General features: G+C 64.1%; 1 protein-coding gene across 6 annotated transcripts; it reads right to left on the reverse strand.

The window, feature by feature from the left end:
* Positions 1–27,235, reverse strand: ITGB2 (integrin subunit beta 2). Of its 6 annotated transcripts, XM_038581651.1 has the most exons (18): positions 27,082–27,235; positions 23,585–23,666; positions 20,689–20,784; positions 17,521–17,581; positions 17,194–17,282; positions 14,529–14,709; positions 13,292–13,462; positions 12,241–12,482; positions 10,973–11,128; positions 10,612–10,707; positions 8,768–8,857; positions 7,348–7,488; positions 5,776–5,963; positions 5,427–5,671; positions 3,166–3,385; positions 2,779–2,984; positions 608–774; positions 1–463 (listed from the first exon to the last, which is right to left on the reverse strand). In XM_038581651.1, the coding sequence occupies exons 3-18, from the start codon at positions 20,692–20,694 to the stop codon at positions 401–403; spliced, it is 2,322 nt and encodes a 773-aa protein (XP_038437579.1). In that variant the 5' UTR covers positions 20,695–20,784; positions 23,585–23,666; positions 27,082–27,235; the 3' UTR covers positions 1–400. The 6 variants fall into 6 exon arrangements, with proteins under 6 accessions (XP_038437579.1, XP_038437581.1, XP_038437578.1 ...); XM_038581653.1 differs by lacking the exon at positions 20,689–20,784 and having other exon boundaries at positions 27,082–27,233; XM_038581650.1 differs by lacking the exon at positions 27,082–27,235 and having other exon boundaries at positions 23,585–23,749.
* Between the last annotated feature and the right edge of the window lie 554 nt (positions 27,236–27,789).

The raw sequence follows: 27,789 nt of genomic DNA on the forward strand, positions 1-27,789 counted from the left end.
TGAAGTTTTATTAATTTATTTGATACACGTCATGGGGGAGACAATATAACCAATGGGATGTGATTTAATACCCCGATAAGTTCAAATATAAATAAATTTGTGCCACTTCAATGAGATTGCCACTCTAAGTTTTATAGAAAAACGCGCCTACCCTCGTAAGACCCAAGCAGCCCCTCCAGGTCTCGCCCACGAGGTGGGACACGCCCGCAGCGGGAGGCCGTCCCTCTGACGGGCCCGTGTCGCCCCCTGACCGGATCTATTACTTGAGCACGTGTATTAATCCGTTGGTGGGTGACATCGAGGAGCGCGGTGGCCACGTCCCTGGAGGAGCCTGACGGGGAGACGTGGTTCGGGGGCTTCCACCCGACGGGCTCAGCCAGCGCCGTCTCCGCCGAGCGCCCTAACTCTCAGCAAACCTGGGGTTCATGACTGTGGTGGTGGCGCTCTTGAAAAGGGGGTTGTCCTGGTGGGAAAGGCAGTGCGGCTCGTCAGCGGGGGGAGAAGCAGCCAGGAGCAGGGGTGGCCTTCCCGGGGGCCCGAGGATGAACGACGGGGGCAAACGGCCAGACGGTCCCCCCCGCCCCCCACCCCGGGGACAGCCACTCACGTTGTTCCACTGGGACCTGAGCTTCTCCTTCTCGAATCGCTTGAACTCGCGGAGGTCACTCAGGTGGGTCAGAGCCTTCCAGATGGCCAGCAGGAGGATGCCGATGAGCACGACTCCCGACACGGTGCCGCCCACGATGGGGGCGATTTGGGGGCCCCCCACACACTCTGGGGCGAGGAGGAAGCGCACACAGGAGTGTCAGGCTGCCCCCCACCCCACCCCCGCTCACCTGGCCCCAGGTGTGCTCTGCCCCAGGTCACGGCCCAGCGCCCAGGTGCACAGGGCTGTCCCACCTCCGTGCTCACCATCCGGGCAACGGGGCCGTGGGGGAGCCCCCAGCCCAGCCAGGGAGGGCCGGGCGCCCCGGGACCCGGTGAGGCGTAGAGGCCCCTGGTTCACGCGGAGAGCAACGGGCGCCCCAGATGCCGGGAGCCGCGGCACAGCCAGGACCAGCCCCGAGCCTCCCGACACGGCTGCCACGGCTGGGACGGCAGCGGCCCGCTCACCAGAGCTCCCGGGCACGGAGGTAACCCTCGGCAGGACGGGGTGCCCGACGCCCCAACATCACCTCGGGCCCAGTTTGGGGATGACGACCCACCAGTGATGCCCGTGTGGGGTCCTCACACCCCCGCCTCCTCCTCCTCCTTCAGGGCAGTGGGCAGCGATGTGCCACCCCTCAGCCCCTGACCGGGGGACAGGGCCCTCACTCACCTGCCCCTGGACACCTGCCCCTGCCTCCTTGCCCCTGCCCCCGTCCCTGCTTCCCCGCACCTGCCCCCTGCCCCTGCCCCCCTGCCCCTGCCCCCTGTCCCTGCCCCTCTGCCCCTGCCCCTCTGCCCCTGCCCCTCCCCCACTGTCCCCTCTCCCTGCCTCCCCAACCCTGCCTCCTGCCCCTTCCCCCTGCCCCTGCCCTCCTGCACCTGCCCCCCTGCCCCTGCCCCTCTGCCCCTGCCCCTCCCCTACTGTCCCCTGTCCCTGCCTCCCCACCCCTGCCTCCTGCCCCTGCCCCCTGCCGCTGCCCTCCTGCACCTGCCCCCTGCACCTGCCCTCCTGCACCTGTCCCCCTGCACCTAGACACCCTGTCCCCCTGCACCCCTGCTCCCCTGCACCCCTAGCCTTGGACCCCCTGCCCCTGCCCTCTGCCCCTGACCCCCTGCCCCTGGACTCCCTGCCCCTGAGCCCCCACCCCTGCCCCCCTGCCCCTGGACACCCTGCCCCTAACTCCCTGTCCCTGCCACCCCCGCCCCTGCCTCCTGCCCCTGCCCCCTTGCCCCTGCCCTCCTGCATCTGCCTCTTGTCCCTATCTCCCTGCCCCTGCCCTCCTACACCTGCCCCCCTGCACCTAGACACCCTGCCCCCTGCCCTCGGACACCCTGCCCCTGAACCCCTGCCCCTGATGCCCTGCCCCTGGACACCTGCCCCTGGACCCCGTGACCCTAACCCCCTGCCCCTGGACACCCCACTCCTGGACACCCTGTCCCTGACTCCCTGCCCCTGGACATTCCATCATCCTGGCCTTTCTGGAGGAACTTTGTGCCCTACAGAGGTTGAGCGACATGGCCAAGGCTGCACAAACTCAGACATAATCCTAATCTGCCATCGAAGGAGCCCCACGAAGGCCGCCTCCCCCCAAACCCCTGCCCCCTGCCAGGCCACGATCTGCAGCCCCAGACACAGGCTGTGAGCTCCAGGCCACACAGGGCCTGAGACCCCTGGCTTCCCGGGTTCCCCCTGTGGGGAGGGGAGCTGGGAGCAGGTCCCAGGGCTGCAGGGCCAGGGGACGGCTTGCCTGCACCTGGCGCCTTCCCCCGGGGGCTGGGCCTCCTGGGCTGCCAGGCCCTCAGCTCTCTGAGCGGGAAAGGGGAGTGCTGAGAGTCTGTGTGCCCTGCGTGCCCCTGGGTGCTGCTTGTCCAGAGCCCCGAAACCCATGCCACCATGCATCCGTGCCCCCGAAGCCCCCGAAGCCCCAGTCCCCAGGTGTGTCACTGTCACCGACCCAGCATTCTCCTCAACACCGACTGACTCCACACAGCACCTGCCGGGGCCTGTGGGTCTCCCCTGCTCCTCCTGGTCCCGACCCGGGGTTCCATCCAAGGGCAGGCTGTGCCCGTGCCACCCCACGCCCCCGCCACGTCGCGCATCGCTCTCCACGCCTGCGTCCCCGGGCTCACCCCGGCTGTCGTCCACGTGGATTTCATAGCTGTCCCAGCCGGCCCGCTGCCGCAGCGTGTAGGTGATCCAGCAGCCCTCCAGATCCCGCTCCTTGCACCTGCGCCCCTTCTCCGGGGGTTTGCTCAGCAGGCCCACGTTCCCACACTCCACGCTGCAGTTCCTCCCCGAGGGGCCCTGCTTGAACTTCAGGCACTGGGCACAGGTGCTGCGGAGGGGCCGGTGCGGGGTGAGCACATGGGGACACACGGGGACAGGCGGGGACAGGCCTGCCAGGCGGGGTGGGGGGGGTGTCCGTGGGGGGCCGGGGCTCCGTGGCGAGGGCCATGGGGGGGCAGGGGGAGGTGCTCCTGGAGGAGGCGCGGGGGCGGGCGGGCGCAGGCACTCACATGTACCGGCCACAGGGCGACGGGCAGCCCAGGCAGTCCCCGCACAGCGGCGGCTGGTAGCCCCCGTCGCACTCGCACACGTTACAGCGACAGCGGCCGCGCCCGTTGCACTCGATGCCCTCCGTGCTCAGGCAGCCCTGGGTGGACTTCACGCACTGGCACGCCGAGCCCTCGTAGTTCTGCTCGCACTGGCACTTGCCGCAGTTGCAGGAGCCCCGAACTGCGGGCGACGGGCACGCTCAGCCCCGCCCTCCGCTCGCGCCCAGTGCTGCCGCTCTCCCCCGTCCGCCTGTCCGCCTGACCCGTCTCCCTATCTGCTGTCCCCGTCTCCCTGTCCCACTGTCCACTTGTCCCCCAACCCCGTCTGCCTGTCCACATGACCCCTGTCTCCCTGTCCGCGTGTCCTCGTCTCCCTGTCCCCCTGTCCGCCTGATCCCCTACCCCCTTCCGCCTGTGCACCTGTCCACCTGTCCCCCTGCCTGCTTGACCCCCCTATCCCCCTGTCCACCTGACCCCCTACCCCCCATCCGCCTGTGCACCTGTCCACCTGTCCTCCTGTCTGCCTGACCCCCCTGTCTCCTGTCCCCCTATCCCCCTGTCCACCTGACCCCCTACCCCCCATCTGCCTGTGCACCTGTCCACCTGTCCCCCTGCCTGCCTGACCCCCCTGTCTCCCTGTCCCCCTATCCCCCTGTCCACCTGACCCCCTACCCCCCATCCGCCTGTGCACCTGTCCACCTGTCCCCTTGCCTGCCTGACCCCCTGTCTCCCTGTCCCCCATCCCCCTGTCCACCTGACCCCCTACCCGCCATCCGCCTGTGCACCTGTCCACCTGTCTGCTTGACCCCCCCGTCTCCCTTTCTCCCATCCCCCTGTCCACCTGACCCCCTACCCCCCATCTGCCTGTGCACCTGTCCACCTGTCCCCCTGCCTGCCTGACCCCCCCCGTCTCCCTTTCCCCCTATCTCCCTGCCCACCTGACCCCCTACGCCCCATCCGCCTGTGCACCTGTCCACCTGTCCCCCTGCCTGCCTTACCCCCTGTCTCCCTGTCCCCCTATCCCCCTGTCCACCTGACCCCCTACCCCCCATCTGCCTGTGTACCTGTCCACCTGTCCCCCTGTCTGCCTGACCTCCCCGTCTCCCTGTCCCCCGTCCACCTGACCCCCTACCCCCCATCTGCCTGTGCACCTGTGCACCTGTCCCCCTGTCTGCCTGACCCCCCCGTCTCCCTTTCCCCCATTCCCCTGTCCACCTGACCCCCTACCCCCCATCTGCCTGTGCACCTGTCCACCTGTCCCCCTGCCTGCCTGACCCCCTGTCTCCCTGTCCCCCATCCCCCTGTCCACCTGACCTCTTACCCCCCATTTGCCTGTGCACCTGTCCACTGTCCCCCATCTGCCTGACCTCCCCGTCTCCCTGTCCCCCTGTCCACCTGACCCCCTACCCCCCATCTGCCTGTGCACCTGTCCACCTGTCCCCCTGTCTGCCTGACCTCCCCGTCTCCCTGTCCCCCTGTCCACCTGTCCGCCTGACCCCCTACCCCCCTTCTGCCTGTGCACCTGTCCACCTGTCCCCCTGTCTGCCTGACCTCCCCGTCTCCCTGTCCCCCTGTCCACCTGTCCGCCTGACCCCCTACCCCCCTTCCGCCTGTGCACCTGTCCACCTGTCCCCCTGTCTGCCTGACCTCCCCGTCTCCCTGTCCCCCTGTCCACCTGACCCCCTACCCCCCATCTGCCTGTGCACCTGTCCACCTGTCCCCCTGTCTGCCTGACCTCCCCGTCTCCCTGTCCCCCTGTCCACCTGTCCGCCTGACCCCCTACCCCCCTTCCGCCTGTGCACCTGTCCACCTGTCCCCCTGTCTGCCTGACCTCCCCATCCCCCTGTCCGCCTGATCCCCTACCCCCCATCTGCCTGTGCACCTGTCCACCTGTCCCCCTGTCTGCCTGATCCCCCCGTCTCCCTGTCCCCCATCCCCCTGTCCACCTGACCCCCTATCCCCCATCCGCCTGTGCACCTGTCCACCTGTCCCCCTGCCTGCCTGACCCCCCTGTCTCCCTGTCCCCCTATCCCCCTGTCCACCTGACCCCCTACCCCCCATCTGCCTGTGCACCTGTCCACCTGTCCCCCTGTCTGCCTGACCCCCCCGTCTCCCTGTCCACCTGTCCCCCTATCCACCTGACCCCTATCTCCCTGTCCCCCTGTCTGCCTGTCCATCTGCCCATCCTCACTCACCCGTCCCTCTGGCCACACCACGCTCACCTTTACCCCCGCACACCTGCCCGTCATAGCGCTCGCAGTTGACATTGTCACACTCGCAGTAGCGCCCGAAGATGTTCTTGTTGGGAACGTCGCTCCTGTGGCACACGCACTGCCCGCAGAGGCAGTCCCCCAGCCCCGAGCAGATGAGAGAGCTGTTGTCCCTCCGACAGCTGCCCTCCAGCTCCTGGCTGCTGCGGCCGTGCGTCAGGCACTCGCAGTTCTTCCCGATGTAGCCAGCCTCACACCTGCGGCGGGAGCAGCCAGGCTCAGGTTCCCACGGTGACGTGGGCTGGCTGCCCCTCTGTCCGGCTCCCCTGGCCGCGCGGCGCACCTGCCCGCACCACCTCACCTGCAGATGCCACACTCCAGGGAGCCCTTGCCACTGCAGAGGCCGTGGTCCTGGCCCACGTCCCGGCACTGGCACTCGCACTGGGGGATGACGTGCACGGTCACCGTGTCCGTGAAGCCCAGTGCCCGGATTATAAACGACTGCTCCTGGATGCACTCCGTGGCCGTGACCTTCACCTGGAAGGTGATCTGTCGTGGAGAAGAGCCGGGCTCAGGCGAGGCTGGGCAGCGGGGCACCCTGCTCCCCCCTCCTGGCCCTGCGGCCTGGACCTGGGGGTTTGTCCAGGAGCTTGCCCTGGGCCCCGGGGGGGGGCGTGGACAGAAGCACGGGGATGGGGAGGACACCAGAGCCTGGGCATTAATCCGGGACCTGATGTGGGAACAGAGAGGAGGACGTCTGGACCCCCAGTTTGGGGCACAGGAGGTGGGGGTGGCAGGCCCGAGCCCACTGCTCCCCACACCCATCATCTCTGGCTCAGCCTTAGGCTGGGGGGGCGGGGGGCCACGTCAGGAATATTTTTAACAACCATATGTCAGAAAGGAGATTTAGGGGCTGCTCCTTGCATGTGGTTCGTGAAGATGCCAGAAACACAGAGATTTCAACAAATTGCTACAGAGGACATTCGAGTAGGACAGAAATATTGGGAAAAACGTGGAGGACGCAGGGACCCCTGGGTGGCTCAGTGGTTTTGCACCGCCTTCAGCCCAGGGTGTGATCCTGGAGACCCAGGATCGGCTCCCTGCATGGAACCTGCTTCTCCCTCTGCCTGTGTCTCTCTTTCTCTCTCTCTGTGTCTCTCATGAATAAATAAATAAAATCCTAAAAAAAAAAAACGTGGAGGACACAACCAGCCAGTCGTGAGACTGAATAAACTCCCGTGTGGGTCGCCCAGTGCGAGGGAGAGCTGTTTCAGTAAGAATTTACACGCAACATTTAGCAAGGGACATATTTGAAGGAATTCCAAGGTCGTATTTAAAACTGCCACGCAAAGAACTAGTATTTTGTTGAATATTAGTTCACAGCCGTGAAAGGGAAAAATTTAATTTTTATGGTTATAATAAAATCAAAATACGATGGGAATAACTCCGCGCCTATGTCTCATCATCCGCGTGGGCCATGCTTTCATGTTTGTCAAAAGAACAAAACGGGTGCCTGGCTGGCTCCGTCCGCAGAGCATCCGACTCTTGATCTCAGGGTCATGAGTTCCAGCCCCACCCTGGGGGTGGGGCCTACTTAAAAATAGATAAATAAAATAAAACACTTCTTAAAAAAGAAGCAAAAAACCCCAAACACAAAAATCAGGAAACGAGACCAAAGCAGTTGTGCGGAGGGCTGGGAAGGACTCCCTTCCTTGTGGGGACGCGGCCCCAGCACCGCCTCCAGGGGGCGCCGCCTCCCCCTCGGCGCTCGTCTACACTGGGGGAGCCAGCCCGGCACCTGCTTGGCTCCTGACGCCTGACCCACAACCTCACAGAGGTTGGCCGCCTTGGACGGAGTGGAAGCCCGGGGCCTGGATGGGCCCCGGCTCGTCCCCGGGAGAGAACCTTCCGGAAGGTCGGGACAGGGTCTCACCGGGACGTTGATCTGGACGCCGTCGCAGTCCCCTCTGGGCTGGTCCACCTGCGACACCCCGTTACTGCAGAAGGAGTCATAGGTGACCTTGAGGGTGCTGGGGGCCAGGCTGTGGTCCAGGAAGACCCTGGAGGACAGTTTCTGCGGGCAGAGCGGCTCGGGTCAGGGCCTTCCTCCCGCCGTCCCCGCCCCTCCGGCCGCCCCCGGGTGCCGGCCTCCCTCCCCCGGCCACCCGCCACGCAGAGCTGGGGAGGCGGCAGGTCCTGTGTCCCCTGCGGGCGGCGGCACGGCCCCCGGGACAGGCCAGCGAGGGGACCGACGGGAGCCCGACCATCCCACCTGCCACCACACGCCCAGTGCCTGGAGTGGGCCAGGGGCTGGAGAAACTGCGTGCGGGGACGAGAGAGGGACAGAGACAGAGAGGGGGAGACAGAGACAGAGGGAGAGACAGAGAGAGACAGAGAGAGAGGGAGAGATGGAGGGAGAGATAAAGAGGGAGAGACAGAGACAGACAGAGACAGACAGAGAGATGGAGGGAGAGACAGAGACAGAGAGAGACAGAGGGAGAGACAGAGACAGAGAGAGAGAGGAAGAGACAGAGACAGAGAGACAGAGAGAGAAAGACAGAGAGACAGAGACAGAGGGAGGGAGGGAGGGAGAGATAGAGAGATAGAGAGGGAGAGAGCCAGAGGCAGAGCAAGAGAGGGAGAGACAGAGACAGAGAGACAGAGGGAGAGACAGAGACAGGGAGAAAGGGAGGGAGAGATAGGGAGAGAGACAGAGGCAGAGAGAGGGAGAGATAGAGACAAAGAGACAGAGAGGGAGAGACAGAGACAGAGAGACAGAGAGGAAGAGACAGACAGAGACAGAGGAAGAGATGGAGGGAGAGATAGAGAGGGAGAGATAAACAGAGAGAGAGACAGAGACAGAGAGAGAGGGAGAGACCAAGGCAGAGACCAAGACAGAAGGGGTGTGACCAAGTCACCAAGAGACCAAGAGACTGAGTCTCTATTTGGACCAAGAGACCAAGAGACCGAGTCTCTATTTGGACCAAGAGACCAAGTCAGAGGCGAACGGGCGTGCCGGTGTCGTGGCCGTGACGACAGACACCCAGGAGGGCCTGCCTCGGGGGTCTGGGGCGCACAGGACGCCCTCCACGGGGCTCTAGGTGAATCCGAGGGCACCGGCCCGTCTCGGGCGCTCTCCGCGGTGCGCGGGAGGCTGGTGCTCCTGCTCCGCGGGTGGCAGAGGCGAGGGTCGGGTGTGGCCGGGCCCTGCCACCCCAGGGGAGTGGCTGTCCTGCGGGGAGAGCCAGGCCCCGGTGTGCAGGGGTGCAGGAGGCACACCAGAGAGCGGGGCCCCTCTCCGCAGACCAGCCCCTGTTGGCCTGCAGGGGGCCCCGGCCTGGGCCAGCACTCACGTTGTAGGCGTTCTTGATGAGCTGGACCACGTTGCTGGAATCGTCCGACAGCTCCCCGACCGCTGACTTGGGGATGACCTCGGTGAGCTTCTGTTGGGCGAGGAGACCAGACCCGACTCAGCTGGCACCCGGGCCACCGAAGCCACAGCGTCGCCGCTTCCCTAACAGCCCAGGGGGTTTCCTTCTTGCTCGGGAACCGGCCCAGGCCGCCCCGCGGCAGGTATCTCAGGGCCGGCGTGTGGTCAGCGACTCAGGACTTCCCTGCCGCACACGCTCCTCCTCAGGTGACCCCAAGCCGCGGGCACCCCTGGCCGTGAGCTGGGGGGCGACATGCCTGGCCACCAGCGCCTCCAGCATGTGGCTACATCAGGTCCAGCCAAGGGCCCAGAGCCACAAGATGGGCCGACGACGTCGGGGAGGGAAGAGTTTGGAGCATTTTAACGTGCTGGTGTGACTTAATGTTCAGGACGGCTGCGTCAGGCAGGCAGGGGACAACTGGCTGGTGGGCGGCTGGTCCCGCGGCCCCGTGCGTGGGCAGCCTGCGGCCAGCCTCCAGGACACCTTGGTGCCCCCGCGTTCCCATCACTCGGTCTTTCACAGGACTGATGGCTGGGTCACTTCTCTGCCCCAAAGCGCCCCCCTGTGACTCCCCAGATGGAGTCCAGGTACCTCCACGGGCCCCCAGGGACCATCACAGCCCAGCTGCCAACCCCCGTGGCCTCCACCGCCCTCTCCGCTCCACCCCGGGCGAAGGATCCCACCATGGCTCTGGGAAGCTGGGCTCTTCTCCGCCCTGCCCCTCCGACCTGCTCTCCCCACCATGTGGGGACCCCAAGAATGGTCCCGCAAATGCTCTCCTTGCAGGCTCTGGGTCACCTCGATGCCCCTCACACAGGAGCCCCAGGAAGGAGGCTCAGGAAGGGCAGGGATCCGCCGAGGGAAGGTCCCGCTAGTGCGGGTTTAGGGTTCAAGGCTCCTGCTTCAGCTTCCCCTGCAGCAGTGCACTGTCCCGGGGACCTGCTGCCCCCCAGAGCACGGCTGCCAACCCTGACCCGCCCATGCTCGCAGCCAGAGCAGGTGGTGGCACTGGGTCATCAGCCCTGCACGGAGCCACTAGCCCCTGGTTCGGCAAGCTAGCCCCCTCCCCCGCCGGGGCCCCTCCCCTGTGCCTCCTGCAGGGTCCCAGGTCTCTTTTGGAGTCTGGAAAACAGCGAGCAGGAGCTGCCCAGGGCGTTGGCACCTGCAGAGCACCCCCCACTGCACCCCCCCAAGCGGCAGCAGGCCCCCCACGGCAGAAAGCAGGACTGGGGGCGGCCAGCAGGTGCCCCTGCAGCCTTCCGGGCCGGAGAGGCCGCCCCGCTCCACCCCAGCCCCGCTCACGAGGCAGTGCCCCACGGGGCAGGAAGCACAGCCGGGAGGATCCCCGCGCCCTGGGGGAAGGAACAGGAACAGCGATTCCGTGAAGTCAGGGCACACTCGGTTCCCGAAGCCGAGAAGGAAGCGCGGTCAGCGAGGGCGCAGGCTCCTGCGGGCAGGCGGGGCGCCTCGGGCGCTTGGCCGCGGGCACCTGACGCCCATGGAGCGCCTGGGTCCCCACGCGCGGGCCCGCAGGCCTAGAGTGGGGTGTGCGGGGCTTGGCCGCGTCGTCCCGCTCGGGGGAACACAGAGGCTAGCCACGGCTCTCCCGCGGGGACACCCCTCCTCCTTCCCGTCAGAGCCCCCACCGCAGGGGCGCCCCCGGGCCCGTGCCCGCCTCTGGGGCTTGGCCCACGTCCACGCCGCGGGCACGCGGCCACCGACCTGCCCGCGGCCCACCCAGCCGCCGGCACCCCGGCTCCACCCACCTCATAGGTCGTCACCATTCTCTTGGTCACCGCGAAGATGGGCTGGATGTTGCTTTCGGCCAGTTTGTGTGCCAGCTGGCCCACCGACGGGTAGTCCTGCGGGGGAGAGGCCCGGTCAGACGGCCGGGGTCAGGGACGGAGCCCAGGGCTGCTCCACCAGGGCCGCGGCGGTGGGCCGCAGGCGGAGACGAGCTCCTGTGCCGGCCGCTGACCCCTCCAGGCCCGAGGACACTGCGGGCCCCTGGACGGAGGGCCCCGACCCCTGGGCCGCCACCTCCCTGCTCCCCTGGGGCAGAGCCCCAGCCACCCCTCCGGGGGCCCGCACGGTCTGCTCCCTCCCAGGACGCGGGGCGCCACGCACAAATTCATTGCTCCTCTTGTACATGTTGTCCTCCAGGTGGCAGCGGCCGTCATTGGGGGTCAGGATGGCACCCAGCTTCCCGTCGCCCGCAAAGTGGAAGCCGTCGTCCGTGGCGAACACCAGCAGCCGAGTGACGTTGCGCCAGCCGATTTGCTCCTGAGAAGACGCCAGGTTAGGGGCCTCGGCGGGCAGGGCCTGGGGGGCCTCCCCAAGGCCCGGGCCGTCCCCGTGCCCCTGGCTCCTCCAGGACCCCTGGCCGGGACGCGGGGTCCACGCCGTGGCTGCTCGAGGCCGCCCGTGCACACGGGCCAGATGCTGGGGGCTTGAGATGAAGCATAGACCCTCTGTGGCCATTCGGGCCAGGGACTGATCCTAAGGAAATGTCCCCGGGAACCGAAGGAGCAGACTCACAGGCATGGCCACTGCCATGTAGAAACCCGGAAGGCACAAAAGATGAGAGAAACTGAGGGGCTCTCAAGGGGACGCGGGTGACCAGGGGACGCTAGCGACACGCATGCCGTGGACAGAGAGGCGGTACGATGTGCCCGGGGACCCGCACACGCTGGGGGTATTGGAACCTGGTCTCTGAAGGTTTAAAACACGGTGCCATAAAAAATGAAAATAAATAATAATATAAAAAGGGGGGGCACCTGTGGGGCTCAGTCGGTTGAGCATCCGACTCTTGGTGTCAGCTCAGGTCGCGATCTCGGGGTCATGGGATGGAGCCCCCCACAGGGACCATGTTCTGCTTGAGATTCTCTCTCTACCTCTGAGCTCTCTCCCTCTCTCTCTCCAATTAATAAATAAATCTTAAAAAACAAAAAACCTGGGCAGCCCGGGGGGCTCAGCAGTTTAGCACCGCCTTTGGCCCCGGGCGTGACCCCAGGGTCCCGGGATCGAGTCCCACATCGGGCTCCTAGCATGGAGCCTGCTTCTCCCTCTGCCTGGGTCTCTGCCTCTCTCTCTCTCTCTCTGTCTCTCACGAGTAAATAAATAAAATCGTTTAAAAAAAAAAACAAACCCAGGCTGTCGTCCGTAGCCTGACAGGCCATCAACGCAGCGGGTGGAGGGGACCTGCCAGCACTGCCAGGCCAGCGAGGGGGCAGGGGGTGGGCACGGGGACGCCCCCTGCCCTGGGGGCCCAGCGGCGGCGGGGGGGAGGGGCTGAGTGGCAGACCCCACGGGGGCCCCGAGGCGCAGGTCACGGGGGACAGGGGGCGGGGCGGAGCGGGCCAGCTCAGGGCCCCAGGGCGGCGGGGGGGCCTCACCGGGCACGCGGCGACCTGCATCATGGCATCCAGCCCGCCCTCGGGCGCGTCCAGGTTCCCCGAGATCAGCTGCTTCCCGACCTCCGTCTGGAACTTGTTGGAGTTGTTCGTGAGCTTCAGCACGTGTCTGAAGGCGAACGGCGCCTGGCACTCCTTCTCCTTGTTGGGGCACGGGTTCTTCAGCTTCTCGGGGTGCGTGTTGACGAAGGGGAGCACCGTCTTGTCCACGAAAGACCCGAAGCCTGAGGGGGGGGCGGGATGAGCGCGGGGGCGGGGGGCACACGGCGGCAAGCCTCGGTTTCCCTGCCGCCCACCGGGGCGGGTGTGGGGTCTGCACACGCCCACGTGCATGAGTGTGACGGCACACGTGTGTGTGAGCACGCATATGTGCACATGCAGCGTGGGCCTGGGCGTGAGGCCCTGCACACAGAGACAGCGGCCGGGCAGACACAGGGAGGAAAGGCAGGTGTCCCCTTGGCCCCACGCACGGGTGCCGGGATGTGCGGGGCAGGGGGGTGTGGAATGCGCCCGTGGGTGTCAGCGCCAGGGCCCCGCCGGCACTCGGGCCGTGCAGGTTTGCTGCGCTTCGGGCGGACACCGTGCAGGTCACACACTGCGGGGGGTGGGGGCAGTTCTCTAATTTTTAATAAAGAGCAACGTACGGCTTTGTGTTTGAGACACGACGGAAGGAGAAGGACGGAGCAGGGAGGAAGCGGAGGGCTGCATGGCAGTGTCGGGGGTGGTGGCTGGGGAGGCTGGGGCGGCCTGAGGGGTTAGGGGGGTTGGGGGTGGATGGGGGGTGGCTGGAGGTGGCCCAGGGGTGGCCGGGGGTGGCCAGGTATGGGCCAGGGGTGGCTGGAGGTGGCCCAGGGGTGGCTGGGGGATGACCCAGTGGTGGCCGGGGGTGACCCAGGAGTGGGCAGTGGCTGGGGGTGGCCAGGTATGGCCGGGGGGTGACCCAGGCAGCCCCCCCCACCCCACTGCCCTGCCCTGTGTGGCTCTGGGAGGGGCATGAGCGGCAGGCCCGCCTGGGACCCAAGGGTCACCTCACCGATGCGGCCGGACTCGGTGATTTCGTTGAGCGCCCGCAGCAGGTCGCCCCCCAGCTTCTTGACGTTGATGAGGTCGTCCAGCATGGAGTAGGACAGATCCATCAGGTAGTACAGGTCGATGGGGTAGCCCTTGGCCCGCCGGAAGGTCACATTGAAGGCAGCCGCCTGACCTGCGGGCAGACGGGGCGAGCGTGAAGGCGTCTCCGAGGCCCCGACCTGCCCTCCGCGGGCCCCGAGGTCTCATCACCGCCCCCTCCTCCGAGGCCTGTGGACATGACACCGGGCTCCCGGCTAGACTTGAACTTCTAGGAGAACCTTCCGGACCTACTCATGCCACCGAGTCCTCGTTCACGGAGCACTGTTGCCGTGCACGGGCACCTGGCTGCCCGGACCAGCCCTGCTCCATCCCCGGCACCGGGCACCCCCCAGCCGGACGCAGGCCCCTGTCCCAGCCTCAGCGTAGCAGGTGCTCAGCAAACACGTGACGGGAGGGTGAACGATGGAGGGAGGGGGCCTGGTCGTCTCCGTCTGTGCCGCCTGCCGGGTGCACCAGGGGGGCAGTGCTCACCCAGCCCCACCCTGGCCAGTCCGCCCCGTGGTCCTGCTCCTCCCACCAGGCCCGCCTCCCCCAAGGACTCCTCCTGGAGCACTGACGGGGCTCTGCCGTCAAGTCAGTCTGAGCAACAATGACTCCGACGTCGCTCAGGCTCCCTGGCTACAGGACTCATCAGGGCTTTTACTCTGCCAAGAGCCCCTGACGGTGTGAGACGGGGATAGAAGAGTTCCTCCTCCCCCCCCCCCTTTTTTTTTTAATTTTATTTATTTATTTATGAGAGGCACACAGTGAGAGAGAGAGGCAGAGACACAGGCAGAGGGAGAAGCAGGCTCCATGCACCGGGAGCCCGACGTGGGACTCGATCCCGGGTCTCCAGGATCGCACCCTGGGCCAAAGGCAGGCGCCAAACCGCTGCGCCACCCAGGGATCCCCCTCCTCCCCTTTGGAAAGGACACAGAGCCGAGGCACAGAGCCGCCGATGGTGGGCGTTGGGGGTCCTCCCGCAGGCGGAGGGCAGGGGCCACACTCCCTTGGCCGAGTGTCCAACAGTCTCTAGTCTCCGGGGCTCGCCTGCCTTGCTGCCCGACCTGGCCACCGGACGCCTGGACCATCACCCAGCCCTGGCGCCCAGAGCCACCAACACGCCAGTGCCCCCTGACCCCCGCCGAGGCCAAGCCTACCTGGTCTCAGGTAGAGCGTCACTTTCTGCGGGGACAGCTGCTGCCGGCCGCCCTTCTTGTCCTCCTGGATCTCGGCCAGGCTCTGAGGGTCCATGATGTCGTCAGCCGCACATCCTTTCAGCAGCAGCTGCTCTCGGGTGTCACAGCGAACGGAGTCGGGCTCCCCTAGCCCAGTGAAGTTCTGGGGGGCGGGGGGTCAGGGCTCAGGAGGAGGGCAGAGGCAGGGTGGGGGCCGCACTGTGGGTGCTGCACGAGAGCGGCCCTCGGGGTCACTTGAGGAGGCGGCCCCTCCTCTGTCGCACCTGGGATTGGGGACAGGTGTCTGGGTGGGGAGGGGTGAGGGTGGGAGGCCAGGCAGCTGGGTGTGAGGAGGACACCCGCCCTCTGACGGCCTCTCCCTGAGGCTGTGGGTCACCCCAGATGATGGAAGGACCAAGGTGTTCAGGCCCCGGCTGTCCCTGGGGTCGCTCAGCAGCTCCAGGCCCTGCCGGGGCACCTGGCCAGGAGTGGCCGGGGTGGCTGGGCCTTTAGTAGCAGAAGCGCCCTCCCGAGAGGAGGCAGGTGCCGCCCCGGGGGCTCCAGCACACAGGCCGGCCTCTGGGCCAAGCCCCAGGCTGTTGGGAGAGGCGGGCGGGGTCCTGGATCAGGGCAGCGTCCTCATAGAGGCCCCTGGGCTCTGAGAGGATGGGGTGGGAGCAGGGGCCCCGTTCCGTGGGTCCTGACGCCAGGCCAAGGAAGAACACGCTCAGGGACCCGGACACGTCTCTGCCCCCTTTCTCAGGGGGGCCCAGGAAGGGGCAGGTCATGTCTCAGGGGTGGCCATGCCGGAGGCTGGTTAGGTGCGGCCCACCGCGGCGCCCGGAGGGTGGGCACTTCCCGAGCCGCCCGTCTCCCCCGGGACCTCTGTCACTGCTCGCAGGACCCGAGGAACAAAGCGAGCCCCCCGGGAACAAAGGCCTACGCTACAGTCTGCGTGGAAGCTAATGAGCCTCGCCCTATTTCCAAGGAATCTAACGAGCTCTGTCGCGGGGAATGGGGAACTCCAACCTGCCGGGGACGTTTCACCCCCGGGGCTGCGGCCACACCGTGTCAAAGGGGGGAGACCACACCCGGCACCCCACTTCCCTGTAGGCGCTTGTGGCCGGGGCGTGGGCCGGCCGCTCCGAAGCCCCTGCCGCGTCGGGCGGGACCGAGAAAAGGAGGAAACGTGTTGCGGGGGCCGGAGCCCGGCTTCTCCTGAAAGGGAGGCAGGAGCCTGCGGAGAACCGCCAGATTCCCCGGCGGGGGCGAGGACGAGGACGATTCTGGGCCTGGGCCATGTCACTACTCGATGGGATGAGCACTGGGTCTTATATGTTGGCAAATTAAATTTAAATTTAAAAAATGTAAAAAAAAAAGAAAAGAAAAAAAGTGCTCAGAAAATGGACGCGGAGGTGCGCCTGCTGGACGCTCTGATGGGACAGAGACGGGGGAGGTGGATGAAGTCCTCCTTACACCAGGAGCCACAGGGGAGTGCGCGCGCTGGACGCCCCCACGGTGCAGCCCTCGCCGGACTGGTTGGGGTGCCCCCCCCGCCCCCGGGCGCTAACGTCAGGGGGTGTAAGCTTCATAGGAAGCAGGCCTCCTGGCCACGTGCATCACCCCACAAGTCACGTATTAACCGCAAAGAGCTAATGGTGACATCGCGGTGGAGGCGACGCCCCTCGGCTGGGGGGCTCTCACCAGCATCACCAGTGTGGGGACAGAGGCACGCCCTGAGCCCCGTGCGGGGCACCTGCCCAAACACACGCCCTGGACCCAGGGAGAGCGAGCGCCGGGCCTCCTAGCGGCCGCTGCTCTGAGCCCCTCGGAAGTGCCGGGCGCGGGGGGTGGTGCGTGACCCAGAGCTGAGGGGCTCCCGGTTCCGGGGGACTGAAGGGCCAGGACACCTGCTGCCGGGTGTGATCCTGGGTCATCGCACAGCCCGGGGCAAGCGCGATCGAGAGCATCATGGGCACAGCTGGGAACGTTTGCGTAGGGCGTGCAGACGTGAGCAGGTGCCGTGGCCACGGTCCAGGACCGGGAGGAGCGTGTGGTGGGTGTCGGGGTTGGGGGGCCTGGGCTAGCGACGGATGCTTGAAGTAACGAGGGACAAAGGGGCTTCAGGTCTGCAGTCTACCCTCAGTGCGCGCATGCGTCTCCGGCCCGTCCTGCAGCGTCAGAACCTCAGGGACCCCCAGGGCGGGAGGGCATGGTCGGGACAGGGGCGCAGGGGGAGGGGGCCGCGGGCGGGGCCTGGGGCTTCTCTCCAGGAGGTGGATGGGCCCGGGACAGGAGGGTTGCGGCCGCCGCGTGAGAAGCACAAAGGTCCCATGCGGAGCCTCCCGCACCTCGTCCCTGTGCTCTCACTTCCTGACAACCTCCTCACGTCCTGTGGTCCCCGCTCAGGGCTCCTGCCTGGGCAGGGGGCACACGGCCGGGTGACCCCAGGCTGCCCTGGGGTGGGGCCGAGTCTGTCTGTCTGTCTGTCTCTCAGCCCCCAGGCTGCGCGTGCCTCCCCGGAAACAGAGTGGTGGTCCCCCTGGTGCCCAGCTCCAGAGGCAGAGGGAGGGCGTGGGGACAGGAACGGGGACGGGAACGCGGGACGGGCAGGACGGGCGCGAGGTCCCTGGGGGGGGGCTCTTACCAGCTTCTGGCACCAGGCGCAGCCGGGCCCCGACTCCACACAGTCCCGGCACGTGCTCACTTTGTACTTGGTGCACTCCTGGCAGGACGCTGGCGGCAGGAGGAGGCAGCTCCGTGAGAGGTGGCCTGACGCGGGCCGACCCCACGCGGCGCCGCTGATGGATATGGGGCAGGGAAGCCCCACACACGGGGTGGTGGAGAAGGAGGGTCCCCAGGAGGCCCGGGTCGGGGCGGAGCTGCCCTGGGGGACAGGACAGGGGGCAGGTCTGCTCTCCCCTCCCGGGACGTGGTGGGCTGTGTCGTGCGGAGCTGCCCGCGTGGGACTCACCGGCCCAGAGAAAGAGCAGACCCTCCAGGGTGAGCAGCAGGGAGCTGTGGCGCAGCATGTCCTGGGGAGGGAGGGGGGCTCAGCGACCGCCTTGGACCCCGGGCTGGCCGCCGGCAGGTGCGAAGCTGGGAGCCCGGCCGCGCTGCGTGGGTGCAGGCCACGCCCCCCACGGCCTTGCCGCAGGAGAGGAGGCCCGAGGGGTTAGGGCCCTGCCGGGGACCCCGGGGCCCCTGCCCAGCACACGCCCAGCATGCGCCCAGCACACGCAGGGTGCGCACGCTCTGGGTCAGGGCTGCGGCCGTCCCACGCCTGGGTCCCCAGTGAACCGGGCGCGAGGACCGGAGCGCCTCCCGGGTGCCAGGCCTGAGCCAGCCTCTCAGACTCCCCTGCAGGAGCGAGTCAGCGCGCACAGCCCATGTCGGCCTCGCCCAGGCCACAGCTCCAGGCCACCGTCACGTCGTCTGGACACACCTGCTGTCTTTAGACACCCGGCACCTGAGGCAGGGCGTGGACCGGGCACGGTCACTCCTGGAGGCTGGGCGCTGGGGAGGCTGAGGCCTGGCGTTCAGGGCCTTGCTCTGGTTCCTCAGGGCGGACAGGGCGCCCTCTGACCCACGGCCCTCGGGAGGCACGGGCAGCACCACCCCCGCTGGGGCCCCGGCCCCGCCCTCGGAACGCCTGCCTCTGCGCCCCCGGGGGCCCTGGGAGAACCAGCCTGGGGCTCCTGCTCCTGGAAGCCCCGCGCGGCCTCACGCTCCGTCTCTTTGGAGGTGACCCTGCTCCCTGGGCCCCACCAAGATCATAATCAGGACCCAGAAATGTCAAAACAGAACCCTCCAGCCTTCCCGTTTGGGGTCAAAAGCAGAAGCCACATGGTGCCGTGGCTTCCTGGGTCAGAGCCGTGGCCGGATGGGCCGGGGAGGCAGTTTGGGAGCAGTCCAGGCCCCGCACGTTTATGAGAGAAAGCCCCTTGTCGCCCGCCGTGGGCACGTGGGGCTCAGGCCAGGCCGGCTCCAGCCTTCCCCACTGCATCCGGGTCCCTCCGAGGTTCCGCAGCCCATTGCTCACACTGCCTCAGGTGTGCCCACCGACCTGGGCGCTGCCCCAGGCACCCTGGGCCCCCGGAGCTCCAGCAGGGCGAGCGGCTACCCCAGCCCCGCCTGGCTCTCCGGCGGCCACAGATCAGGCCCCCAAACAGTCACAGCAGCCGGCACGGAAGCTCCTCGGGCCATCACGTGAGAGCTGAGGCCCAAGCCGCGGCCAGGTGTGGGCCTGGGTGCCAAGGCCCCCACGAGAGGGGACAGCCACGGTCACGGAGACACCGCCCAGGCCGAGATGGCCTGGCCCTGACCCTGGGAGGCTGGGCGGGGGTTGGTGGCGGCCCTGTCCCCAAGCGCTCCTCGCCCCTGGAGCCCCCAGGCCCGCGGGGGCAGGATGCCCGGACACACGGGGGCTCTGGGAGCTTGGCAGGAGGCCGGACAAGCCTCAGGGGGTGGGGGCTGCCATGCACAGGCTGCGGGAGACCCTGCCACGGGGGCCTCCCCTGGGCGGAGTCCTGCAGCCCAGCCCCTCCAGCAGCATGGGGGCTGCCCGCCGAGCCTGGGTCCCTCTGGGTGCAGCGGGGTGCGTAGGCCTACCCGCTCCGGTGGTGGCCCAGCTTGGAGCGCCGCAGAACCTGTCCCCGTGGGCACTGGACTCGGAAGGACCCTGGCACGAGAGCATGAGGGCACGTGGGGCCCAGGCGGAGCTGAGCGAGGAGGAGGGGGAGGGGCGAGGGCCCCGGGTCCAGCCGGTGCGGCTCAGGCCCTCCCGCCGCCCTGCCACCGAGGTGGGGCACCCCACTCTACCAGCCCTTCTACCTCGTCTCCCGGAGAGAAGGGTGGGCCCCTCACGGGGACCCGGGTGCTTGAGAAACCCAGGGTCCTCCCGGCCAAGAGGACTTTGCGACACAGCCACCCTTGCATGACCCTGCCTGCCAGGAGGATCCTGGCGCAACCTGAGTGTGACCGCGGGAAGTCGCGGGTCTGGGAGTCTCCTGTGGGGTGGCTTCCTGGAGCCCCGAGACCTGGGCCTGGTGCTCCCCTGTCCCCGGCCCGAGCAGCACCCGCAGCGTGAGTGCAGAGGACCAAGGCCACCTTCGGGAGGATCAGCTCTTTACGGCCAGGCTCGGAGAGCCCAGCTAGTCCCCCCCCAACACCACACACACCATATTTGGTGAAAGACAAGAAAAAGAGGAAACCTTAGCAAGAAAACACTTTGGGCGGCCTGCAGAGTCAGGATAGCAAGGGTGTCACATCAGGCTTCCTGTCACCGATGAAGAGATGCTGACCAAAGGAACCCCTGAGGACCCACAGGACGATCCCGCAGGAACTCACAACTGCAGTAGCACGAATGCTTCCCGGGAGGCCAGAAGCCACCTTAGCTTCGCGTAGTGTGACCTCCAGGGTCCTGTGGCTTCAGCTACGAAAATCCCTTTAGGAATTTGATTTCTCTCGGGGCCCCTGAGGGGCTCAGTGGTTGAGCATCTGCCTTGGGCTCAGATCGTGACCCCGGGGTCCTGGGATCGAGTCCTGCATCGAGCTCCCTGCATGGAGCCTGCTTCCCCCTCTGCCTGGGTCTCTGCCTCTCTCTCTCTCTCTCTTTCTCTCTCTCTCATGGATAAATAAGTAAAATCTTTAAAAAAGAAAAAGAAAACAAAAGAAATTTCCTTTCTCTCTACTCTCCCAACGCTCCCACAATCCCCAGCAGCTCTTCCCGCCCACGGTCCCGTCCCTGGGCTTTCATAAAACCACCTTTTTGCACCAAGAAAGATGCCTCAAGAATTCTTTCTTCACCGTTGGCTCCCGACCCACCTTACAACAAAAGTCGGAGGTTTTGCAAAAGTGCAACCCCTGAGCTAGGCCACTGGAGAGCCCCACTGGAGACCCACTGTGCCTCCAGGCCGCTGGGTCTGAGAACCAGTCCACGCGGCTGACGGGGGCTCCCCGCATCGGGTGCCGGGGGCGGGGTGGGGGCGGGAGGTGCTGCCGGGAAAGTTCACGGGTGGGAGGAGGTGGGGGCGGTGGGTGATGTGATGCGCACCGGGTGTGACCTGCAACTGATGAATCACCGAATTTCAGAACCCCTGGAACAAACACAAAAGGGAGGCAGGGGACCCCCCCCACACACCTGCATTCACCCCAGGAGCTTGGGGGATTCAAACGTGTTTGACGGAGAAAACAAGCAAACGTCTGCGACGGCTCTCAAACAGGCACCGGTCAGCCTCTTTGCACCAAAAGAGAGAACGTGGAGATGGGGTCACTTCTGCTTCCCACACGAGCCCCCAGACCTGGACAGAAGCCGCGGTCAGAGCAGGAGCTCGGAGGCCGCAGACGGGCCCGGAGGCCGGAGGAGGCACGACACGTGTCCTTGCCCCTGCAGCCCCCCAGCCCCGTGGGGGCAGGATGCCTGGACACACGGGGGCTCTGGGAGCTTGGCAGGAGGCCGGACAAGCCTCAGGGGGCGGGGGCTGCCATGCACAGGCTGCATGCGACACGCGTGTCCTCAGGGCGCCAGCCCCACCACCGCACCACTGTGGGAAGTCCAGGAGCAGAGGCCTCCCGAGGGCCGCAGCGTCTGGCCACAGGAAAACGGCGACACGTCCTCCCACGTACTCATTAGAAGATGTGAAAGCTCTGCTGCTGGGCACGTCTCAGGTCAGGGGGTCCACGGGGTACTTGCAGACAGCATCCTCGGCCCCGTGCTCAGCGGCCTCACGGGGCCTGAAGCCCGCCGCCCTGTGTGCTCCCCTGCGACGAGGACGGAGGGGACCCTGCGGGCACAGGGCCCGGGTGCGGGAGGCGGGGACGCACCTGCGGGGCGCGTCGTGAGGCGGAAGATGAAACGGAAGCTAAAGCTGACACAGCAGAACCTGTCTCCCTGGCAGCAGCGGACGAGCCGTGTCGAAGGCCCAGCCACTCTGGGAGGACAGGTCACGACGGCGGCGGCGGGGAGCAGGCCGCGTGCCCGTGGGCGAGTCAGAGGCCCTGAGCGGGTGGTGCATCAGCCTTGGAAGGCGACGGGCGGGTGGGGGGGCTCCCCAGGAAGGGGCCCCTTCCCACCAGAGGCCCACGCGCGCTCCGTGTGGGGAACAGCGTGATGGAAGGACCGGGAGGATGTGCACCTGCAGGTCGGGAGAGCTTCTGAGCATAAAAAGGAAGGGAGAAAATATCACCAAGAAGCTACCGAGAATTGGTCCAAAAGAACACCTTCCGGGCGCCAGAGACGGCGTTTCAGGAGCCCATCCGGCGCAAGAGGGTGATGGTGGCCTCATGGCCGAGGGTCCCGGTGTGGGAAACCAGGAGGTGGCACCCGGAGGAGGCAGTGGGTGCACGGGGTCCGGGGTACCCGGGGCCCCTGGCCCCAGACATCGGGGCTCCGGTCCAGCATCAGCTGGAAAATGTGTCTCCCATGGGAGCACCCGCTCCGCCGTGGGCCCCACACGGTGGAGAGAGCGTGAGAGCCACCCACCGACCCCGGGGCGCCCCTTCCTATCTGGGTTGCCCCCCGGGGGTCCTGCGGAGGCCGGGTCTGCTGGCTGCCTGCTCCCCGAGCCCCAGAAGTGGTGCCGAACTACACGTGCGATTGTGGAGTCACTTGGGGCTTGAACCACCGGTCAGGCCCCGTCCCCCCAGGAGCACGCAGTCCCCCAGGGAGCGGGCTGCAGACGAGGCCTGTGCTGCGCTCAGCGCTCCCGGCCCCGGGACAGCTCAGCGGCGCCCAGAGTTGGTGCCGGGCCTCCCTGCGCTCGGGGCAGCGGGAGCAATCCCGGAGGGCAGGGGGCGGAGGCCCAGCCTCCCCGAGATGCCCCCTCGGACCCCGCTGCGGCCTCTGCGCAGCCAGCTCCCCACCCGCTCGCGGATGCACTTGCCAGCTCCCCAGCGCGGTGACAGCTGGCAGAGTGGTCCCCGGTCACCTGGACGTCAGGCGTCCACACACAGGCCTCGCGCCTGCACAGGATGTGGGACCGAGCCCAGGGCCCGGCCACTGCCGCCAGAACCTTCCTTAAGGACGTGGGGCAAGGGGGCCGCCCCTCCCCGCCCCCTCGGGGTCCCAGGCTTCCTCAAAGGAACAGTGCTCCGGGCTCCAGTGGGTGTGCAGGGTAGGCTCCCAGCCCTGGGTGGGGGGAGGAGAGGGCGCCAGGGGGAGACGACCCCGGGGGACTGCAGGCTGAGGTGCTGCCGGCCTGGAATCCAGGTGGACCCAGGGTCCAGGGCCCCCTGCTCCCCTGAGCCTGGGTGGGACGCTGAGTCACACACCAGACACCTGCCCCTGAAACTCAGCTCCCAGGTGACACCTTCCCAGCCCCAGCTCACGACCCTCTGAAAGTCCAAGAGAAGAGGTGGACCCCGCCCAGCAGAATGCACTCGCACGCCTACACAACCCCCACAACACTCACATGTGCACATGCACAACACACACTCGCACACCCCACATGCCTGTACGTACCTCACACACTCACAAACCTACACATCCCACATACTCAAATCTTCACGTAAACACACCCATACATATTTGCACACATGTTCACACGCTCACACACAACGCACACTCACACGCACAGACTCCGTGGGAGGCTGGACCACCGCTGCCAACTTTGGAGGCCTCTTCGAGCAGGAAGAGAGGCAGGCTGGGGCCCCAGACTCCCCGCACAGCCCCGGTTCCACCTGCTGCAGCTCCTCTGGGTGTCTCGCCTGCCCCCAGCCGCCCTCTGGCTCACATCAGGGGCTCACCAGGGACCTCAGGCCCAGCGGCTGAGGCCTGAAGGTCTGGCCCATCCTCCTGCCACGCTGCCTCCTGCCCCCCTGTGACGGATGTTCCCAGAGCCCCGTGTGGCTCTGCCCGCGGTGGGCACGGCGCTCACCCCCCCGCCGGATCTCAGGAAGGGGGGCCTGGCATGGACCGGCCCCAGGCGGGTACCAGGGACCAGGCTACAGGGTCCTCTCCAGGGCTGGGCCCCTCCCCAGGGAAACCGGTTCCCCTCCAGGAGAAGAAGCTGGACACAGAGGAGCCCCTGTGCACTCACCCCGCTGATGCCGGTGACCTCGGTGGGCGTCCGGGCTGGGCAGGGAAGGGGCGTCCGCTCCGCTCTTCACCAGGCTGGGCTGCTGCACAGTTGAGAAACAGGCCGGTGAGCCCTACTGGTGAGGGTATGGTGCTTCCTGTTCTGAAGAAGCTGCTCCAAAGCTGCTTCAGAGGAAGTAGTTACATGTGGCTGATTGCACACCACAAGTGTCCCGTCAGACCCCAGCCCTGCACTCTGCACCGGCTCCCGCCTTCGGGTGTCCAGGGAGGGTCACACAAGCAGACAAGGGGCTTGCCATTCGTCACACGCCTTCGGCGAGGAGCAGAACAGCACGAGGGAGGGATGAGCAGTGTGGCCCAGGTACTATGGTGACAGCAAGGATTCACCCCCATGGGCGGAGGTGGCTGTGCCCTGCAGCACAGAGGACCACGGACTTGCACCTTGGGACAGGGGCCTGGCCTGCAGACTGCACACACAGGAGAGGCGGGTGCCTCCATCAGGGGCCGGGAATTAGGATTTCGGTCACAGAGATGAAAAGCATGACAGGGACTGAGGAGCAGAATGGTGAGCAGGGCAGGAGCAGCCCCAGCACAGAGGTCGGAAGAGGCAAGACAGGTGCAGATGCATGATGCCCACACCCATCAGCCCACCAGGCCTGGGAGCAAGTCCTGTGCACAAGGAGGAGCAGACACCCGGTGCCAGGAGAAGCTGCAGGTCCCACAGAGGGGCTGGGGCAGCAGGCCACATGCCCTCGGGACCCTCCTTATGCCCTCACAGGACAGAGCAGATAGCATGAGCGGGTGCCGCGAGGTGCGGGGGATTCGGGTGGGGGACGGGGATGGTTAGGTCCACACAGAAACAAAATCGGGCATCTCCAGATGAACCAGGACGCAGACCCTTAGCTCCCTGCCCTGTGCACGAAGGATGCTCTGCAGCAGGAGGCAGGCAGACACACGGGCAGACGCACACATCCAACGGGGACACGAGGGTGTGTGACACAGAGGTGAGCAAGGATGTAAGCAGAAATGACCTAGCCTATGTAACTGTAGGTTTTAAAAATAGAGGTAAAAATATGAAGAATCTGAAACAAAAATAACAGGAGACCAGGGGAGCACACTGCTGTTCCTGACGCTCGTCGATGGACGTTTTAAGAGGAGGTATTTGATATTATATGTAAGAACAGAGAGTCTTCTTAAGAATTTAAATAGGATATATGCATCTAAAAAAAAGAAAATTTGACAAATCTTGTTTAAAAAAAGGAAGAAGTAAAAAATAAAAATAAAAAAGGAAGAAGAAATAGAATGAATAAGAAAGGATTGTAAATTAAAAACACACAATAAGATACCAGGAATGATCATATTTCTAAAGATTTTATTTATTTATGAGAAGAGAGGGGGGGGTGCACGAGTTGGGGGACGGGCAGGGGAGAGGGAGGGAGAACCCCAAGCAGACTCCCCCACTGAGTGCTGAGCCTGACGCAGGGCTCGATCTCATGACCCCAAGACCATGACCTGAGCCGAACACAAGAGTCAGACACTTAACCGACTGAACCACCCAGGTGCCCCAGGAATGATTTCAAATATTCTAGAATATTCCAGAAGTTCAGGAATCACAGCACCTAGGAGTGGGTTGCCATCTCCCTCTTCATATAAACAATTCTCACATTGAGTTTTAAAAATAAAGAGACAGGACAAGATCCCATTAAATGCTCTCTTCATGGGAATCTGTTCATTATGGAATGATTCCAGAGAATAACAAAGAAAGGTAGACTGAGACTGTCCCCAAGTCACCCCCACTGGCGGCTCGTGAGATAAAGCAGTGACTGTCACCGGCCCCGACACCACAGAGACAGATACCGCGTACTGTGCACATGCCTTTTATGGAGCTGTCTGGGTGAAACAGTATAAATTTAGACACTGATAAATTAAGTACAGCAATTGCTACTGCTGAACCCAACTCAGACCAAGACTTTAGATCTAACTAACAGGTTGTAGGAAGAACAGGGGACAGAGGGACGTGTTAATGACACCACAGGGATGCAAGCGCCAAGACCCCAAACTGCAAGAGATAGAAGAGGGAGGGAGAAAACATGGCCCAGGAACCCGTAGATTAAAGGATTTGGGAGAAAAATCAACCGATCACGATGCATGGATCTGCTATATTAAGAAATTACTGCTGGGGCGCCTGGGAGGCTCAGTCGGATAAGCATGTGACTCTTGGTTTCAGCTCAAGTTGTGATGTTGGGGTCTTAGGGTCGAGCCCCTCGTTGGGTTCCACGCTCAGCACAGAGCCTGCTTGGGATTCCCTCTCCCTCTGCCCCTCCACCCCCTGTGCTCTCTTGCTCCCTCTCAAACAAATAAATCTTTTTTTAAAAAAAAATTACTGTTACTTTTTTTAGGTGTGCTAAAGATTTTGTGATTATAGGAAAGCGTTGTCGCCTTTGAGAGTGACGTGTTGAAATGTCTACAGATGACGTGATACGATGCGCCGGGTGTGCTGCCAAACGATGGGGAATGGTGGGGTCGGATGATGGAGGAAAAATGGTGAAATAAAGGAGATGTTCACCTTCTCATGCACGGGGTGCGGGCTCCCAGGGGAGCTCTATCTTAACATCTACCCGAGGTCAAAATGACTCAGCAAGAGCTCAAAGCATGGACTCCTGCTTCTGCCCGGAGCACACACTGTACGTCTGCTTTGTTAAAAAAAACAACCAGAAAGGAGCATTCCAAGTATAAAGGTAAGAAAACCAAAAAGCCCTCCCTGACTCCCATAAGATTAAAGTCACACAGCCTCGCCCACACCAAGAACGTAAGATAAAGTCTGTAGCTTTCTGGAATGTCCTTGGTCGCCGTGGTCGGTGATTCTATGAGAAACTGTACATAACTGCGCCGATCACCCCCTCCCCAAGCACAGTCTTCCCTGTGAGCTCTGCGGAGCCCGGGCAGTTGGCCTCATGGGGCTCCAGTAAAAACTCTCTTCTTTTCTCTTTCAAAGTTTTAAAACATTTTGCTCATTTTGGGACAACAGTGGGTGAGAGCATAAATAAAACAAGAGTGGCCGGGAGCTGAAGATTGGTGAAGCGAATATTGGGGACGTATGGACGCACGGAACTGTTCTCTCCACTTTCGTGGCTGTGTACGATTTTCCGTAGTATAAAAGTTTTTTTTTGTTGTTGTTTTGTCTTGTTTTGTTTTTTTGTTGTTTTTCACTGCAAAGAGAAGTGTAAAGTTGCTTAAGGAGGATACTTTCAGTTTTACATGATGAGAAAGTTTTGGAAATTGTCTGCACACAATGTGGAAGTGACGTCTGAACCGGGCACTTAAAAATGGGAAGGGAGGTCAGAGTTAAATTGATGTTGTGTGGGTTTTTTGTTTGTTTGTTTGTTTACCACAATTAAAAAGAAAAAAGGGCAAAAAAAGAAAAAATGCTACCTATTAGATAAACTGTTAAAATAGAGGACTAGAAGACAAACGTAGTATGTGCTGGAAAATACTCACAATTATGTAGAAATGATGATATCGAAAGGTCTGATTCAAGGAGCACGGGGCGGTTTAGTCAGTGACGCCTTCGACTCCTGATTTCAGCTCAGGTCATGATCTCAGGGAGCCTGCGGAAGATTCTCTCTCTTCCTCAGCCCCTCGTCCTCCTCTTCCTCCCTAAAAAAAAAAAAAAAAAAAAAAAAAAAAAAAAAAAAAAAGTATCAGTCAAGGCAAAAAACGCGTTAAATGCTTAAGGAACGATGGAGGTCATAGAATTCATAATCCACAAGGAAAGCTGAGCTGTCGCAGGTCTTTCTGTGCTGCACAAAACGGCTACAAAAATACGTAGAACAAAAACTGATGACAGCCCCATTAGCAGGTGGCCCCGGCCACGACCGCGGTCTTCACGGTGCTTCTCTCAGACGCGAACAGAAACGCCAGTGAGGCCTGTAGAGAATCTGAGGAATGTGACCCCTTCTCTCCAACCCACAAACGGATCATCTATTAAGCCACCAGGGAAATCTCGACATGTTCTAAAGTACAAATGTCCTAAGGAGGCCAAATCCATGGACACAGTATGAGAAAAGGAGCCGTTAACCAAAGGGTGACGTTAAGGAAATACCCGGAGTCCTGAGAAACCGGCAGCAAACCGAATGCAGACTCGGGAGACGCGCTGTGGGACATTCACACGTTGGAATGAAAACCACCAATTTAAGTGTTTTCTGC

This window comes from Canis lupus, chromosome 31 (assembly GCF_011100685.1).
Source record: "Canis lupus familiaris isolate Mischka breed German Shepherd chromosome 31, alternate assembly UU_Cfam_GSD_1.0, whole genome shotgun sequence".
Taxonomy (NCBI): domain Eukaryota; kingdom Metazoa; phylum Chordata; class Mammalia; order Carnivora; family Canidae; genus Canis; species Canis lupus.

What these genes read in the sequence shown, in the direction of transcription:
- ITGB2 (XM_038581651.1), bottom strand. An exon ending in CACCGAGTCCGGCCGCATCG is followed by an intron (nt 12,483 to 13,291) that starts GTGAGGTGACCC and finishes CCCCCCCCTCAG; the next exon opens with GCTTCGGGTCTTTCGTGGAC. An exon ending in CTGGAGTGTGGCATCTGCAG is followed by an intron (nt 5,672 to 5,775) that starts GTGAGGTGGTGC and finishes CTCCCGCCGCAG; the next exon opens with GTGTGAGGCTGGCTACATCG.